This window comes from Ictalurus punctatus, chromosome 11 (genome assembly GCF_001660625.3).
Source record: "Ictalurus punctatus breed USDA103 chromosome 11, Coco_2.0, whole genome shotgun sequence".
Lineage (NCBI taxonomy): Eukaryota > Metazoa > Chordata > Actinopteri > Siluriformes > Ictaluridae > Ictalurus > Ictalurus punctatus.
Genome location: NC_030426.2, coordinates 25,231,199 through 25,249,714, shown reverse-complemented (window position 1 = coordinate 25,249,714; position 18,516 = coordinate 25,231,199). Strand labels below are relative to the sequence as shown.

At 45.7% G+C, this 18,516-nt stretch overlaps 2 protein-coding genes across 4 annotated transcripts in view; both read right to left on the bottom strand.

Moving 5' to 3' along the window:
- Nucleotides 1–1,080: 1,080 nt before the first annotated feature.
- LOC128634038 (uncharacterized) lies at nucleotides 1,081–4,772 on the bottom strand. Of its 3 annotated transcripts, XM_053683847.1 has the most exons (4): nucleotides 4,468–4,772; nucleotides 4,150–4,335; nucleotides 2,892–3,154; nucleotides 1,081–2,722 (listed from the first exon to the last, which is right to left on the bottom strand). In XM_053683847.1, the coding sequence occupies exons 2-4, from the start codon at nucleotides 4,222–4,224 to the stop codon at nucleotides 2,659–2,661; spliced, it is 402 nt and encodes a 133-aa protein (XP_053539822.1). In that variant the 5' UTR covers nucleotides 4,225–4,335; nucleotides 4,468–4,772; the 3' UTR covers nucleotides 1,081–2,658. The 3 variants fall into 2 exon arrangements, with proteins under 3 accessions (XP_053539822.1, XP_053539820.1, XP_053539821.1); XM_053683845.1 differs by having other exon boundaries at nucleotides 4,150–4,772.
- Nucleotides 4,773–6,281: 1,509 nt separating this feature from the next.
- Nucleotides 6,282–18,516, bottom strand: part of LOC108261604 (fatty-acid amide hydrolase 1) — a 22,537-nt gene continuing 10,302 nt past the window's right edge. Inside the window, exons 5-15 of the mRNA XM_053683842.1 lie at nucleotides 17,484–17,690; nucleotides 16,109–16,149; nucleotides 15,876–16,000; nucleotides 15,664–15,789; nucleotides 11,442–11,539; nucleotides 10,490–10,589; nucleotides 10,092–10,135; nucleotides 9,445–9,484; nucleotides 8,363–8,471; nucleotides 7,755–7,900; nucleotides 6,282–6,638 (exon numbers count right to left, since the gene is read on the bottom strand). Of these exons, the coding sequence (XP_053539817.1) occupies nucleotides 6,501–6,638; nucleotides 7,755–7,900; nucleotides 8,363–8,471; nucleotides 9,445–9,484; nucleotides 10,092–10,135; nucleotides 10,490–10,589; nucleotides 11,442–11,539; nucleotides 15,664–15,789; nucleotides 15,876–16,000; nucleotides 16,109–16,149; nucleotides 17,484–17,690 (1,174 nt within the window). The 3' untranslated portion in view covers nucleotides 6,282–6,500. The remainder of the gene's footprint in view (nucleotides 6,639–7,754; nucleotides 7,901–8,362; nucleotides 8,472–9,444; nucleotides 9,485–10,091; nucleotides 10,136–10,489; nucleotides 10,590–11,441; nucleotides 11,540–15,663; nucleotides 15,790–15,875; nucleotides 16,001–16,108; nucleotides 16,150–17,483; nucleotides 17,691–18,516) is intronic.

Sequence of the window (18,516 nt, the reverse complement as noted above, 5' to 3'; positions counted from 1 at the left end):
TCTTTTGTTCAAAAAAATCACAAAAATACTCTGCTCTCATGGATATGCAAACAATTGCAAACACAACAAAAAAAAAAATCTTGGTGCATCATGGCACAAACAAAGGAGATTTCTGAGGACCTCGGGAAAAAAAAAAGAGTTGTTGATGCTCATCAGGCTGAAAAGGGTTACAAAACCATCTCTAAAGAGTTTGGACTCTCAATCTACAGTCAGATTGTTTACAAATGGAGGAAATCCAGGACTGTTGTTCCCCTCTCCAGGAGTGGAGACCAACAAAGATCACTCCAAGAGCAAGATGTGTAATAGTCTGCAAGGTCACAATGCGACCCAGGGTAACTTCTAAGGAACTAAACTCTCTTTCTCTCACATTGGCTAATGTTAATGTTCATGAGTCCACCATCAGAACAATGAACAACAATGAACTCTCCAAAAAAACCCACTGCTGTCCATCTTCAGTTTGCTAAACATCATGTAGACAAGCCAGAAGGCCACTGGAAAAATGTTTTGCGGATGGATGAGACCAGAATGGAAATGTTGGTTTATGAGAAGCGTTATGTTTGGAGAAAGAAAACTCTAAAGGAAAACATCAGGACATCCGCCTGTGATCTGAATCTCAAGAGAAAGTTGGTCATGCGGCAAGACAAGGAGCCTAATCACACAAGTCGGTCTACATAAGAATAAAGTTAATGTTTTGGAATGGCCAAGTCAAAGTCCTGACCTTAATCCAATAGAAATGTTGTGGAAGAACCTGAAGCAAGCAGTTCATGTGAGGAAACCCCCCAACATCCCTCACAGATATGTAATATTGGATCATTTTCCTCAATAAACAAATGACCAAGTATAATATATTTGTCTCATTTGTTAAATTGCGTTCTCCTTACCTACTTTTAGGAATTATGTGAAAATCAGATAATGACTTAGGCCATATTTATGCAGGTCATATATATATGTGTGTGTGTGTGTGTGTGTGTGTGTGTGTGTGTGTGTGTGTGTGTGTGTGTGTGTGTGTGTGTGTGTGTGTGTGTGTGTCGGGGGGATGACTAAGGGAATTTGGCCTATGTGTTACCTCATACAGTGAGGGAAAAAAGTATTTGATCCCCTGCTGATTTTGTACGTTTGCCCACTGACAAAGAAATGATCAGTCTATAATTTTAATGGTAGATTTATTTGAACAGTGAGAGACAGAATAACAAGAAAATCCAGAAAAACGTATGTCAAAAATGTTATAAATTGATTTGCATTTTAATGAGGGAAATAAGTATTTGACTCAACACCTGGCTCCCAGGTGTCTTTTATACAGGTAACGAGCTGAGATTAGGAGCACACTCTTAAAGGGAGTGCTCCTAATCTCAGTTTGTTACCTGTACAAAAGACACCTGTCCACAGAAGCAATCAATCAATCAGATTCCAAACTCTCCACCATGGCCAAGAACAAAGAGCTCTCCAAGGATGTCAGGGACAAGATTGTAGACCTACACAAGTCTGGAATGGGCTACAGGACCATTGCCAAGCATCTTGGTGAGAAGGTGACAACAGTTGGTGCGATTATTCGCAAATGGAAGAAACACAAAAAAACTGTCAATCTCCCTCGGCCTGGGGCTCCATGCAAGATCTCACCTCGTGGAGTTGCAATGATCATGAGAACAGTGAGGAATCAGCCCAGAACTACATGGGAGGATCTTGTCAATGATCTCAAGGCAGCTGGGACCATAGTCATTTACATTTACAGTTATTCACTTAGCAGACGCTTTTATCCAAAGCGACTTACAAATGAGAAAGATACAAGCAAAGCGATACATCAAGCAGAGAACAATACAAGAAGTGCTACCATACAAGATCTATTAATTGAATTCCAGAAGAAGCAAAGTGCAGAGTAGAGGTGTAAGTGCATTTTTAAAAAAAAAAAATTTTATTATTATGAGTTGGTTAGGTGTTCATGGAAGAGGTGGGTCTTTAGCTGTTTTTTGAAGATGGTGAGAGATTCTGCGGTCCGGATTGAGATTGGAAGTGCATTCCACCATTGAGGAACAGTTAGAGTGAAGGTTCTGGAAAGGGACCTTGCACCACGCTGAGTTGGAACTGCTAAACGTTGGTCGCTAATCGATCTCAGATTGCGAGAGGGAACGTAGGCCTTCAGGAGAGAGTTGAGGTAGGAGGGTGCTGTTCCTGAAAAGGTCTTGTAGGTGAGCATCAAGGCCTTGAACTTGATGCGGGCAGCTACAGGAAACCAGTGGAGGGAGATGAAGAGGGGTGTGACATGGGTTCTCTTGGACTGGTTGAAGACGAGGCGTGCTGCAGCTTTCTGAATCATCTCAAGGGGTTTGATGGAGCTGGCTGGGAGGCCTGAAAGCAGTGAGTTGCAGTAGTCCAGTTTAGAGATAACAAGAGCCTGAACTAGTATCTGTGTAGCCTGTTTGGTGATGTAGGGTCGGATTTTCTTGATGTTGTAAAGGATGAACCTACAGGACCTTGCAGTTGCTGAGATATGGTCTGTAAAGGTCAAGCAGTCATCAAGAATCACCCCAAGGTTCCTGGCCGTACTGGTTGGCATGAGTGTGAGTGAGCCGAGCTGTACAGTGAGGTTGTGGTTGATTGAGGGACAGGCCGGGATCACGAGAAGCTCAGATTTTGCTAGGTTAAGCTTAAGATGGTTTTCCTTCATCCAGACCGAGATGTCCGAAAGGCAAGCAGAGATGCGTGCAGAGACGGATGGATCGTCAGGCTGGAAGGACAAATGGAGCTGGGTGTCATCAGCATAGCAATGATATGAGAAGCCATGAGACTCAATCACCTGCCCTAGAGATGTAGTGTAGATAGAAAAGAGGAGTGGACCCAGAACTGACCCCTGTGGAACGCCAGTTGAGAGTTGCTGAGTTTCAGAAATACCTCACCTCAATGATACCTTGAAGGATCTGTCAGAGAGATGGGATTCCACCCAGCGCAGAACCATTCCAGTGATGCCCAGGCTGGAGAGAGTTGACAGAAGGATCTGATGGTTCACAGTGTCGAAAGCAGCAGAGAGGTCAAGTAGGATGAGGACAGATGATCTAGAGGTTGCTCTTGCTAGTCGTAAGGCTTCAGTGACGGAAAGCAGAGCAGTCTCCGTGGAGTGGTTGCTCTTGAAGCCAGACTCCTTGGTGTCCAGGAGGTTGTTCTGTGTGGGAAAATTTGAGAGTTGATTAAAAATGGCTCTTTCAAGAGTTTTCAAAAGAAAAGGGAGTAGGGAAACAGGTCTGTAGTTGTCAACTATAGCAGGGTTGAGGGCTTGCTTAAACGAGGTAGGGTATGTGCCAGTAGAGAGCGATGTGTTAAAGATGCGTGTGAGTGCAGGTAATAGTGTGGGAGAGATGGACTGAAGAAGGTGAGAAGGGATAGGGTCAAGAGGACAGGTTGTGGGATGGCTAGAGAGGAGGAGTTTAGAGACATCAGTCTCTGAGAGGGGAAAGAAGGAAGTCAGTTGGGACTTACATGGAGGAGTCAGTCTATGCATGTCTGGGGCTGAGAACAGGTTCCTGATTGATGTAACCTTGTTGGTAAAGAAAGTGGCAAAGTCATCTGCAGTGAGAGAAGTAGGGGAAGGGGGAGGAGGGGGACAGAGTAGAGAGGAAAAGGTTTTGAAAAGAATGCGGGTGTTGGGAGAACTAAGAATCTTCTCTTGGTAGAATGTGGCTTTAGCAATGGAGATGCTATTGGAAAAAGAAGAGAGAAGTGTCTGGTAATTGGTTAGGTCAATTGGGTTGTTTGATTTGCACCATTTCCTTTCAGATGCTCTTAGTTTGGCCTGGTTGTTATGCAGAGCTTCTGAGAGCCAAGGACTAGAGGGTGATGTACAAGCAGGTCTGGAGGTTAGGGGACATATGCTGTCAAGAGAAGATGTTAGAGTGGAACATAGCATGTCGGTTGCGGTGTTTAAGTCAAGTGAAGAAAGGTGGCTTTCGGAGGGAAGTAAGGTTGTGACAACGGAGGAGAAATGTGAGGGGGAAAGGGAGCGAAGATTGCGACGAAAAGAGATAGAGGGAGGAGACATTTATGGTGGTGAGGGGAGAGAAATAGAGAACTGGATAAAGAAATGGTCAGAGGTGTGGAGAGGAGTAATGAGAAGATTATGTGTGGTGCAGTTACGTGTGAGGATGAGGTCAAGCTGTTTACCGGCTTTGTGGGTTGCTGGTGTGGTGAACTGATTGAGGTCGAATGTGGGAAGGAGAGCAAGAAAGTCAGCTGCATGTGGCTTGTCTACATGAATGTTGAAATCACCAAGGACCAGAAGAGGAGTTCCATCATCTGGGATGGTGGACAGTAGCGTGTCAAATTCATCTATGAACTTCCCCAGTTGACCTGGAGGACGGTAAACAACAAGAAATTGCATTTTGGCAGGGTCAGTGACTGTAACAGCATGAAATTCAAAGGACGTGTATGAGCAAGAGGGAGAAAGACAGGTAAATTTCCATGTTTTGGAGAGAAGCAAACCTGTACCACCCCCTCGTCTGTTGGGGCGTGAGGTATGGGAGAAGTTGAATTTGGAGGCCAGGGCAGCGGGTGTGGCAGTGTTCTCAGCATGGATCCAGGTCTCAGTCAGAGCCAGCACGCTGAGATTGGAGTGGATTGCAAATGCAGAAATGAAATCTGCCTTGTTGACAGCAGATTGGCAGTTCCAATGTCTGACTGAGAATGAGATGGAACCTGCAGAGGCCGCATTCAGAGAGCGTAGGTTGTCCAAGTTGCGTACGTTTCTGGGAGAATGCCACGGTCTGCGCCTGTGGCAAATAACAGGGGTGAACGGATGACACGTTAGTGTGTGGAAACAGGTAAAAGTAAGAGGAATAAAGGGAGAAAAAGTATACTTAGCAGCATGTGTGGTGTCTTGTCGGTGTCCTTGCTCGGTGGACTCGCACAGGTAGATTCGCAGGTCTTTACACGAGCTCGGTCTTCACACGACAAGGGCTGACGCTTCCGCCTCAGCGTTTCTTAATTAATAAATACTGATGTGTTTCTGAGCATGCCTCTTTAATTAGCAAAACAAAAAGAGTAGTCGCGTGAATGAGCGACTCCCGACCGAAACCGAAACTGAATACCGGAATTTGCTTTAATCTAGCAACAAGTCTATAGCTCGTAGCAACAAGGGAGCACAGTTACAGCTTCTATCTGACAATCGGTGCTAAAACTAGTTTCAACTAAAAAATCCAGAAACACACACTTACCAGTTACTGTTCGCCTGGGTCAATAATCGCTTCATATAGTCACCAAGAAAACAATTGGTAACACACTACGCCGTGAAGGACTGAAATCCTGCAGCGCCCGCAAGGTCCGCTGCTCAAGAAAGCACATATACATGCCCGTCTGAAGTTTGCCAGTGAACATCTGAATGATTCAGAGGACAACTGGGTGAAAGTGTTGTGGTCAGATGAGACCAAAATGGAGCTCTGTGGCATCAACTCAAGTCGCCGTGTTTGGAGGAGGAGGAATGCTGCCTATGACCCCAAGAACACCATCCCCACCGTCAAACATGGAGGTGGAAACATTATGCTTTGGGGGTGTTTTTCTGCTAAGGGGACAGGACAACTTCACCGCATCAAAGGGACGATGGACGGGGTCATGTACCGTCAAATCTTGGGTGAGAACCTCCTTCCCTCAGCCAGGGCATTGAAAATGGGTCGTGGATGGGTATTCTGTCTCTCACTGTTCAAATAAATCTACCATTAAAATTATAGAATGATCATTTCTTTGTCAGTGAGCAAACGTACAAAATCAGTAGGGGATCAAATACTTTTTTCCCTCACTGTATTTATACCCCTGTGAAACAGGACATCATGCTTGAACGGTTTCCTGTTCCTAGTCACCCAGGTGTACTAAAAAATGTAAAATATCAATGGGAACATACTCTCATATGAATTCATAGGGGTGCCAATAATTGTTGCGCACCTACAGTGCCCTCCACTAATATTGGCACCCTTGGTAAATATGAGCAAAGAAGGCTGTGAAAAATTGTCTTCATTGTTGATCCGTTTCATCTATTGTTAAACATTTTTTTGGTGTTGTGTTTGCAATTGTTTTTTAAATATAGGTGTGCAACAACTATTGGCACCCCTATGAATGAGTTCTTCAACACCAACCCTAACTACGTCTTCCTGGAGCCCACTTTGTGCACAGGGGCATTGTCACGCTGGAACGGGTTTAAAAGTGTGTCGTTTTAATCTCTAGTAAAATGTCTACATTATAAACAAGGATATATAATGAGAGATTATTGTGCGAGACTGAAAATAAACAGACCCAGTTCCCTTACAACCTTTTGAATTGAAATTATTTATTAAACCTCACTTGAACATCAAAGGATTGGTTTCAAATCATATAACTGGGATACATATATAAATGTAAACTTTTCGTTGGTAAATATAAACATTATATCCGTACCATATATTTCCATTATTTGTTAGCCGTTTATAATAGAAGAGGTTTCTGTTCAAGGATAATGCAATATATATATATATGGAATGGGTGTGCATTTAGTGCTGTGTGTTGGAGCATTTGTTCTCGGCACAGAGCTTTTCCACTTCTCTCATTAGGCGTAAACACATCTCCTCCTGCCAGGGCAGAGCCACACACTGCACTGCTATCGGCAGACCCACACCGCCTCGTACAGCCTGGAACACACAAACACACACACACACGTAGTTATACATTTACAGCAAGCAGTAGACCCCCTTAACCGATCTTATCCACACTGCATTGGCTCCTAATCAAATTTCACATGGATTATAAATATACTACTATTGACCTATAAATGCCTCTAAACGTTTCATGTGTTTTGTTATGCTGCTAATTTCTCAGGTTTTAGTGCGTGTATATATATATATATATATATATATATATATATATATATATATATATATATATATATATATATATATATATATATATATATATGAATGACTGGGTATTTGTGTTTATTTATTTATGACTGGGTCAGCTGTTATTACTTGTGAGTGGTTTTAACCGGACATTTGGTACTTGATTTTGTTCCAGGTCATGTACATGTGTTGGAATAACAATAAAAATCCTCGAATCCTTGAATAAAGCACTGAATGTTCTCGTGCCACTGTACCTGAGAGAACTGTTGGTCTTTTATGCTCGGCCACGCGTACCTCGATCAAAAGGTGCGGGCTATTTGTTAGCACCTTGAATAGTGAAAGCGATAGCAGTGTTAAAATTGGAGACCGGCGACTTCCAGTGTTTAAGTCTATCCTGAAAACATATTGCTTTAGTCACGCCTTTGTGAATCGTTTTCTCATAGGTAAAGGAGTAGATCTATAGGGATCACAGGCATAGAGTGTTTTGGTGAACTGAGGACCCCTCCCACCCCACCCCACTCTCACACGTCCAGTCAGGTTTGTTGGAGGTGGAGTGGCTACACACGTAACAATTAGCATGATGGTTTGTTTTTTTTCTTGACACAGACTTGTACTCGTTTTTAAATGCTGTTTGAAACCATAGAAATGCTGCCACCTTGTGGGCAAGATTCAGCATTTAACTGCCTGTAAATTGAAAGGTGGACTTCAGCATTAAAACTACAGCATGCAAAATGTAACAAAAAAATAAAAGATCATTAAAAGAAAATAAAAATAAAATACAGCACCGTTATATGGGATCTTATGAGAATATGGCTGGACAATTCTCAGTGAATTGAGTTACAGGCCAACGAGTTCCAAGGCCCAAGTTGTAACCTCTACCAGGTAAAATAAACCGTGTGTCATGTTCACCTCGACAAAGGTCTTGTCCCAGCCGTCTCCAAAGTATCCTCTGTAGTGTTTCAGCTGATCTTCGTCCTCGGCCGTGACCTCAGTGACAGGAACGACTCCAGCAGGGAAGTTGAGCACGTTGTACAACGCAGTGTAACTCAGAGCAGCTGCACCACCAGCACACACACACATACAAAATCAGGAATAGTGTCGCAGCGGATCAAATCCATTCGATCATTAAATATCTGGCCTGATGATTATACAACAAAAAACTATTTACTGTTCTCTAAAAGGGCAAATTACAGTTCAGTGTTTAGGTTTGCACATAGTGGCCTAATATTCTAATCAGTACAACTTGCTGATGGTCTAACGCCGCCTGACACTCCTAGTCCGATTAGCCCCGCCCAATCTCGCCTGAAATTCTGTCGAGGTGAACGTAGACAGTGGAAGGATATTACACTGAGACCCAACGTTAACTGAATTCGCATTTTCAGCATTTATGTAAGGTATTAAAGCATGACCGGGTGTGCTGTTATAGGAAAATAATCAACAACAATATCATCTGTACGATGAAGCAGAGTTACAGGTTCTACCCTGAGCGCCAAACAAGGAAGAAATCTATACGTTACAGCTTTGTTTTCCGGTGTAGTTGAAGTTGTAGGCCGGGCCCAGCATGGGGCAGAGCAGAACGTCCAGCTCCAGCTTCCTCCACTCAGCTATCGTCTCATGGATATATACCTACAAACATGAACAACATGCCTATAATGTTTCCTGCATCATTAATAAAAACCCTCTGGGTCATGCAGTTATAGGAAAATAATCAATCAATCAATCAATCAATTGATTGGGAAACTTGCGCTTCTTGCTTTCTGCCATTCTGACTTTTCTGAGCAATTTGTGTAAAGACGAGGTATTTGATGTTTTATCTAATCAACTGCATAGTTTTTTTTTGTTTTTTTTAAAGGTAATCGTTTATTTTGAAATTGATGCATGCAACACGTTCCAAAAACATTGGGACAGGGGTAATTTAGGACTAATAGCGATGTGACGAGTTGAAACAGGTGAGGTAATCGTCTAACCATAGTATATAAGGAGCCTCCAAAAAGCGCCTAGTCCTTCAGAGCACGGACGGGTCGAGGCTCGGCGATCGGCCAATTGATGCGCCAGTGAATAATCCAACACTTTGAGAACATTCCCCAAAGACATATTGGTAGGATTTGGGGTATTTCACCTTCTACAGCACACAATATAATCGGGAATACTTTGGTAAACCTTTGTCAGTCGACACCATTCGCCGCTGTATCTACAGATGCAAGTTAAGGCTTTACTCTGCAAAGCAGAAGCCGCACATCAGCACTGCCCAGAAGCTCCACCCACTTCTCTGGGCTCGGTCTCATCTGAGATGGACAGTAGCACAGTGGAATCATATCTTGTGGTCCGCCGAGTCGACATTTCAAATAGTTTTTGGACAAAACAGCCGTCGTGTTAAGTCCGTGTTACCACAAATCTGCGACCAGGTTAGTACAGACTAAAATCCAGGTTTAGGTATAGCACTGGGGCAAGCTGAGTGAGTTTTTAGAGTCCAGGCTAACGACTTGGCTTTAGTTAAGTGGAAGTTCCGTAGTGTTGATCGACCGATCTAAATAGGGTGAGCTTTATATATGAGTATATATAAGTATATGTTTCACAACAATTAGGTTCACACCCGTACCTGGACCTCATTGTGCTGCTTCCACAGTTCTTCTACACCACTGCAAAGTAAAAGAAGATGAACCGCTTATGCAAATCATCCATTTTCCCAAAAGGTCTTTAAAGCAGAAAACAGAAGTAACTACCAGACTAAGCGCACATCGTTCCAATCAGATCACTTACAGTCCAATTACTCCAAAAGGATAAACAACAAACAAAAGAAAACGCTGTAGATAAGAGCGTTCGTCATGTTTACTATTCAGGCATAATTGAAGGATTTAGGAAACACAGCTTTTCAGCGTTTGCCACACACACACACACACACACACACACACGTGTCTATACGACTCAGCGGTCCTAAGCATGACACCGCACTTTCATTTCTGATCTCGAGACCCATCCTATATTGCTATATTGTTCAGTTAAAAAACTAATAAGCTTTAAAATGATGAACTGAAGAACTTAAAGAGAAAAAAAAATAAAAATACACCTTGCGAATACAATAAAGTATCGATCGAATAAAATTCACCGTACAAAATCTCTTTAAATGTACACTTTAAATGAAATGAGATAGAATTAGTTCTTCATCCAGTCCATTATTTCTTTGCTGGTGTCGCTCCAGTACCGATACCGGGTGTCATTTTATAAGAGATGTACTTTCAGTCTTACCCGACACCACAGATAGCGTGTATAGACGCAGCCATGCGTGGAGACTAAGACGAAAGAGACACAAAAATATATATATTAATAATCAAGCTTTCAAGACAACCGCAAATTAGTTAATGCTAAAATTTAAAAATGCTGCAGCTCATGTCCTTACTAGGGAACTCTCATGTTCTCCAGTTTACAATAAAAACGTAGCGACACTAACTTTTGAAAATGAAAAACTTTTTTTTTTCCCTCTAGAGATTAGCTAGACAAATTAGCTGCTAATAAAGCAACAATAACACATTCAAATGAGAATATAGTCATATAAAATCAACATAAAAATCAATCTCTCAACACCTTCGCTATATATTACTGCCTATCTGTGCTGTACATGAAATAAACAAGTCGAATAATCTCACGATGGGTCTGAGGAGCAGCGACACCAGCCTCTTCCCAAACAGAGGATACGCACAGTACAAGACCTGATGCTTCAGAGATGGATCGACCGGGCCTTTCTTACTGAAAAAGGACACACACACACACACACACACACACACACACACACACACACACACACACACACACACACACACACACACACACACACACACAGGGTCAGGAGGGTTTATTTAGAAATGTTGAAAAATAACATTCAAAAATATATATGTCATCAGTAACGTAATCCAAGTATCGCAATATGAAAGTAATGTAATCTGATTATTTTGGATTACTTCAAGGCCACATGTGTAAATAAAGTCAAGAGTAACATTGCATCCCAAAAGCTAGGGCGAACATGTTCTGTTATGTTCTGAACATATCAGATGCCACGAGTGTACCTTCTGAAATCATTCACTCATTTGAATGACCGTGTAATACGAAGCAATGCGATAATATGAAGTTAAACACGACCTTATATGGCCATGGGCGTTGTTGCGACTCAGGACAGCTGTCGTTTGCTGTTATTCTGAAGCGACTGTTTGACGCCGTAGACGACAACGCTTCGCAGTACGCTAACAGTTGAGAGGCAGGAATTTGGCCAATAGTTGCTGCAAGGATTTTACAAATTGACCAATCGGTGTGCAGGAAGGCGGGAATTACAGAGAGGGGGTAAAGCAATGCAAATATGCGCACACATGACACCGTATTAGACCATAAACACATCATAACGAAACTAAAGCCGAGTCCCGGGAAAAGGAGGACGTGTGGTCACCCTAACAGGTTGCTCACGTGAGCCACAATTACCAGGTTTTTTTTTTTTGGTATCCTGATTACTGTACTCCGTTCCTCCCCGAGCCTGAGCGCACATTACAGGATCGTGTAACAGTGGCTAGAACACGAATAACAGAATGGCAGAGAGAAGATCTGACTCACAAGTGCTGCAGGAGTGTGGCGCCGCCGTCTGCCACGTTTCCCCTCAGAACAAACTCGTGGAAGGCGGTGAATGTCCTGAGAGGGTTAAACGGAATCAGCTACAGCGGAGAGAGCGAGAGGAGGATACACAGGAGTTTACACACACGTACTGTACACACAAATACACACACACACAGACTACATAAATACAGATACTTACATATTTACAATGTACATCTTGGTCTAAAAAGACATTCAAATGATAGTTTTCAGTAGTTTCCTAGTTTCCTGTTTCCATAGTTTCCTCTCTCACTAGTTTAATGTTTCCATAGTTTCTAGTTAACTGTTTCCATAGTTTCCTATTTCACTAGTTTCCTGTTTCTAGTTTCCTTTTTCCATAGTTTCCTGTTTCCTGTTTCAATAGTTTCCTGTTTCCTGTTTCAATAGTTTCCTGTTTCCTGTTTCAATAGTTTCCTGTTTCAATAGTTTCCTGTTTCCATAGTATGCCGTTTCCTGTTCCAGAAACATAAACAAACACACGTGTCCAAATGTCACTACTGTCAACAATGGAAAAGCAGGTGCTCGTGCATTCGCGCTTAGAGCACGCTGCTTCAAGGGGAAATCGTGATAGAACCCCCCCCCGCCAAGGGCACTCCTCCCGGAGTGCCATGAAACATCCATCTCCATTGGCGGCCCCGGCCCCCTGGGCAGAATGTCCCAAGCAGAGCCAGGAGACCGCACGGCGTTCTTGACGAAACAAAAAAGCAGGGCGATGTACACAGCAGAGCAGGGAAGCAGAGCGACGTCCTCGGCGGAGCATGAAAGCGGAGCGACGTCCTCAGCTGAACAGGGAAACAGAGCGACAACCACAGCCGGGCAGACAGGCTGAGCGAAGTCCTCGGCGGAGCATGAAAGTGGAGCAACGTCCTCGGCTGAACAGGGAAACCGAGCGCTGTACTCAACAGAGCAGGGGAGCAGGGCGACGTCCTCATCAGAGCATGAAAGCGGAGCGACGTCCTCGACAGAGCAGGAAGGCCGAGCGACGTCCACGGCCGGGCAGGGAGGCCGAGCGACGTCCACGGCCGGGCAGGGAGGCCGAGCGACGTCCACGGCCGGGCAGGGAGGCCGAGCGACGTCCACGGCCGGGCAGGGAGGCCGAGCGACGTCCACGGCCGGGCAGGGAGGCCGAGCGACGTCCACGGCCGGGCAGGGAGGCCGAGCGACGTCCACGGCCGGGCAGGGAGGCCGAGCGACGTCCACGGCCGGGCAGGGAGGCCGAGCGACGTCCACGGCCGGGCAGGGAGGCCGAGCGACGTCCACGGCCGGGCAGGGAGGCCGAGCGACGTCCACGGCCGGGCAGGGAGGCCGAGCGACGTCCACGGCCGGGCAGGGAGGCCGAGCGACGTCCACGGCCGGGCAGGGAGGCCGAGCGACGTCCACAGCGGAGCCTGCAAGCTGAACTTGGCTGGTCATGTCAGCAGACTGGGATGTGAGCAAAGCTTGGTTGTCTGTGTCAACAGACACTTGGTTGTGCATGTCAGCAGACGTGGACATGAGCAGAGCTTGGCTGTCCCAGTCAGCTGACTTGGGCGTGAACATAACTTGGTTGTGCATGTCAGCAGACATGGACATGAGCAGAGCTTGGTTGTCCGTGTCAACAGGCTCGGGCGTGAGCAGAACTTGGCTGACCTTGTCGGCAGACTCCGGCGTGAGCAGAACTTGGCAATCAGTGTCGGCAGACTCGGGCATGAGCAGGGCTTGGTCGGCCGTGTCGGCCGACTCGGACGGGAGCAGGGCTTGGTCGGTCGTGTCAGCTGACTCGGACGGGAGCAGGGCTTGGCTGTACATGTTAGTAGACTCAGGCTTGAGCAGAACGTGGTCGGCCGTGTCAGTAGACTCGGGCTTGAGCAGAACTTGGCTGTGCGTGTCAGCAGACTCGGGCGTGAGCAGAACTTGGGCAACCGTGTCGGTAGACTTGGGCATGGGCTGAACTTGGGCGACCGGGTCGGTAGACTCGGGCTTGAGCAGAACATGGTCGGCCGTGTCGGTAGACTTGGGCGTGAGCAGAACTTGGTAGGCCGTATCAGTAGACTCGGGCTTGAGCATGGCTTGGTTGTCCAGGTTAACAGACATTTGGGATAGTAACTGGGCTTTGCAGTGTATCTGTGGAGCTGAGACCCCCTCCTGCACCTTAGGCTGGAGCTCTGGGGCTGGGGCCTCCCTGTTGACTTCCGGCTGGAGCTTGGCAGGTGAGCCCACCTCATGGGTCTCAGGTTCGAGCTCTAAGGTCGCCAGGTTAACCTCCGGCTGGGGCTCGGGTGCTGAGACCTCCGACGGGAGCTCCGAAGTCACCCTGTTGACCCCGGGCTGGATCTCTACACAGGCTCTCCGGTGGAGTTTCTTATGCTCCCGCCAGCTGCTCTTGAAGCATTCATGAGAGCAGTAGAATGCTTCCTGGAGACCCAGTTTTTTGCAGGTAGTGCATTATAGCTTGGTCTCCCTCCTGCAGCCCTCAGACATGCATGTCGGTGCCACCTCACCACGTTCGCTGGAACCTGAAGCAGATCGGTGGAGGCTTACTTGTCAATCCCCTCATAATAGAGGTTAAATAGCAGGTCCGGCTGGGGCTGTCCATTGACTCTCCATCCCAGTAAATCCAGCCCGTGAAGCTGCCCTGGCTACGTGAACTCCTCCATAAAAAGTTCTGCAAACTGAGTGACATCCTGGAGGGCAGAGGACCCAGTGCTCACCAGCTGCTCCGCCCAGTCATGGGCCGGACCGCAAGACCTAGACACCAAGAATCCAATCCACTGTCTCTTAGTAGGCTTGGGAAACGCCAGGCTGCAGAAATATTCCTGGCAGCTGAAGAGGAACTCCAGCGGGTAGCTCCCCAATCCCGCTGTCTCTGGCGGCAGTTCAACGGCGTACCGTTGAGGGAACTGCACGGACAAGAAATGCGGCCAGTAATCCGAACGTTTCCCGATAAGGTATTGTCCTGTTACTCCCATTGTAGTGTGATGTCTCTCTCGTCCTCGTGCTGCATCCATGGTATGGCGGAATATTCCGTCACGTCTCGTGACGTGAGGAAGTTCAGGCTGATGCAAGCGCAGTATGAACAGGTTTTATTTAGGAGAGAGACAGGCAAATAAATCCAAAACGTGATCCAAAACGTAATCCACAAACATTCAAGAGGTCAGGCGATCGGCAAACAGGCATACACGGGGCAAGGCAGGATTCAAGGTCGTGGTCACGGAAAACAGGATCGAGACACAAAACATGAAACAAACAATGACTATGAACTGGGAGAGGAGAAACCAGCGTGAACTAAACAAACAAATCGAAACATGAAACATGACATGAACTAAGACTGGTTATCTATCGTAAGGACTCTTAACTAATCTACAATACTATACCTTATCAATTCTAATATTCCGCGTTGTGTGCTGGGAGGCGCGCCGTATATAAGCGGACATGATCAGTGTCGTAAATGCTCACAGCTGAGGGCGATTCAGACACGTGAAAATCCCAGCCAATGACAGAACAGGGAGGAGACATGACAGAAACATAAACAAAACACACGTGTCCAAATGTCACTACTGTCAACAACAGGTGCTCAGGTGCTCGCGCATTAGCGCTTAGAGCACGCTGCTTCAAGGGGAAATCGTGACACCATGGTTTCCTGTCTCACTAGTTTCTAGTTTCCATAGTTTCCTGTCTCCATAGTTTCCTGTCTCACTAGTTTCTAGTTTCCCTTTTCAGTAGTTTCCTGTTTCCATAGTTTCCTGTCTACATAGTTTCTAGTTTTCTGTCTCACAAGTTTCCTGTTTCCATAGTTTCCTGTCTCACTAGTTTCCTGTCTCACTAGTTTCTAGTTTCCTGTTTCCATAGTTTCCTGTTTCCATAGTTTCCTGTCTCACTAGTTTCCTGTTTCCATAGTTTCCTGTTTCCATAGTTTCCTGTTTCCATAGTTTCCTGTTTCCATAGTTTCCTGTCTCACTAGTTTCTAGTTTCATGTCTTCATCATTCCCATCTCTGTAGTTTTCCGTCACTAGTCTCCCAGTCTCCCTAGTCTTAGTGTCTAGTCTTGTTTCCGGTTTTCTTCACGTTTGCCTTGCATGATAGTATCATCTGTAATCAGTCCTGCTATGGATTCTAAAATCACTTGTTTATAAATACCCCAAGTGTCTACATCCCCCCAGCTTCGGGCTCCAATATGATACACGTAAGGCTCGAGCACTGATACCGTGTGTCCTGCTTTTTCCAGGAGCTCTTTGGTCTCTAGTAGAGCTCTGCTCATGCTTGGAGACGGCTGAAAGTACCCGTCGTTCTCATAGTAACCGATCCTCAGGGGCTCCGAGCTCTCGTACACCTGGTAAAAAAAAAAAATTAATGAGATTAAGTATCAAGAGACACGACATGCAATACTGCTGCCTTGAAGCGGACTGCGTTCGGTACCTGCTGGTTGAACGGTATTGGAGGAACCGTAGGGTCCAGAGTGAACATGTCTGGGCAGAGTAAAGCTCTCATACACAGAGCCAGACTCTCAACATCACGAGCCATGGGACCAACGGCCGTCAGGGCTGGAAACAAACATTTATTCCAAAGTTACTACATTTTTCACATTTGTCAGTTAGTTTAGAAACGTGTCAGAAAATGCTTGTGATTTGCTGATGCAATGCTTTCTTTACCAGTCTTCCCGCCTTTTGCACACGAGTTGAGTCCATGCACACTATAAAACAAAACAATTTTTAAAAAACACACACAAAGCATAGTGTTATTAAATACTGTTTGCGTTACATTTCCCTCACACAACTTTTAATAGTGATTAATGACTTTGTAACAACACTCTTACGATTATATATTGCTGGGAAGCAGGTTCACTCTGCGTCATCGCTTCTTGTGTGCTCTGCATCCGATATCATAAACACCACTGTCATCGCCATGTCATCGCAAGCCAGCGACTCCATTTCCCAGAATACCCCACTAGCTACAAACGCTGCCGAAGACAACTACGCTTCCCGTACTCTCACACGAACACGTTCACCGTCTCCAGAGTTCTACTTAGAGACACCTGTTCCCAATCACAATCAGTACGTTTACACGGACAGCAGTAATCTCATTATTGACCTTATTCTGAATAAGACGTATAATATTCTGATTAAGGTGTTTACATGAGTTGCTTTTAAAATATTCCTTCCATGTTCCCGTTTTACATGTTATAGACCGTAGATGGATTAACGTCACACGCCATTACGTCCCAGCGCCACACCGTCCGACGTTCCCTCCAGAATTTCACGTATCGACGTACAGTCGGTCTTCGTTATGGGACCGTATACAGTTTTGGGTGTTTTTATTTTTCATTTTATGAAAGCTTTGAGTGCAGTTCATTATTTGTCGTGCTGTACGCGCTAATAGACGACCGCTTGAAGCCGTGGGCTGCGTCCCAAACCGCGTACTTACCGAAATACATCTATTTCACTTACTTCTTTATACTGTAGTAGGTAAGTACGCGGTTTGGGACGCAGCCGTGCTCTCTTGTTTGCCGTCAAACGGTCGAGCGCTGCCGTGTGTGTACGTGTCCTGTCGCACAATGCGGTGAAAACTCTCACACGACGTTAATAGTGTGATTAAGGTGTGTACACGTCTGTAACGCACGTCGATAATGCGACTAAACCAGGAATACTCCACACGTCTTAATTCCGTTTGTGTTTACGTCGAGTGTGACTTTAATGGGATTAAGGTCATCGATAATCTCTGTTTACATGCGAGTTTCTTAATCAGACTATCGTCTTAATCGGGTTCATATCGGATTATCGTTGTCTGTGTAAACGTACTGAATGTCTTTTGTCTCCGTCGTTAGCAAGCCTTCACACTGTGTTTGACATCGTTCATGTTCGCAACCTCGTCTCTTCGCCTTGCTTAGTTTGGACTTTTTGCCTGATCGATTGACCCTTGCCAAACAAACAAACAAACAAACAAACAAACAAAACAATAAATCTAAAACTAGCCTCTCTAAAAGTGCACGTGTGTGTTAACTGGTTTACGCATGAAATATAAAAACACCTTATCCGGTTGTTTGTGGGTTTTAAGGCGCAGATGCCACAGAAGGCTGCCGGGATGCGGACACTTCCTCCGATGTCGCTTCCCAGACCCAGAATAGATCCTCCTCCAGCGATCAGAGCGCCCTCGCCTCCTGAAGAGCCGCCGCACGTCTTCTCGACGTTGCAGGGGTTCACCGTCCTCCCGTATATGGGGTTACTACATTCATAGCTACAATAAATAAAAATAAGCAAGCATAGTTTCACGTTATATTAATAACACAAGAAAGCATGTTAAACGCAACGCGTTGAATAACGGACACACGTGCCTATACGAACAGCTCGTTTCCGTAGTCACGACTCAAGTCTTTTCTCGAATCTGATTGGTCAGAATACACATGGCGTTCGAATAAACTATCGTTTCTATAATAAACAGCTCATTCACAGGGACTTGTATGACGGAGACTCCACATAATCTAACGCCATAATCTAAAGTCTAACAAAGTCTCTAAGGAGGAGGGAGTGCAGCTGGGAGCGCCAGACGGAGAGAGAGAGAGAGAGAGAGAGAGAGAGAGAGAGAGAGAGAGAGAAGGAGCAGCTGGAAGCGCCGGAGTGAGAGAGAGAGAGAGAGAGAGAGAGAGAGAGAGAGAGATAAGGAGCAGCTGGAAGCGCCGGAGTGAGAGAGAGAGAGAGAGAGAGAGAGAGAGAGAGAGAGAGAGAGAATGAGAGAGAGTGAGAGAGAGGGATAAGGAGCAGCTGGAAGTGCCGGAGTGAGAGAGAGAGAGAGAGAGATAAGGAGCAGCTAGAAGTGCCGGAGTGAGTGAGAGAGAGAGAGAGAGAGAGAGAGAGAGAGAGAGAGAGATATAAGGAGCAGCTGGAAGAGCCGGAGTGAGAGAGAGAGAGAGAGAGAGAGAGAGAGAGAGAGAGAGAGAGAGAGAGAGAGAAGGAGCAGCTGGAAGCGCCGGAGTGAGAGAGAGAGAGAGAGAATGAGAGAGAGTGAGAGAGAGGGATAAGGAGCAGCTGGAAGTGCCGGAGTGAGAGAGAGGGAGAGAGAGAGA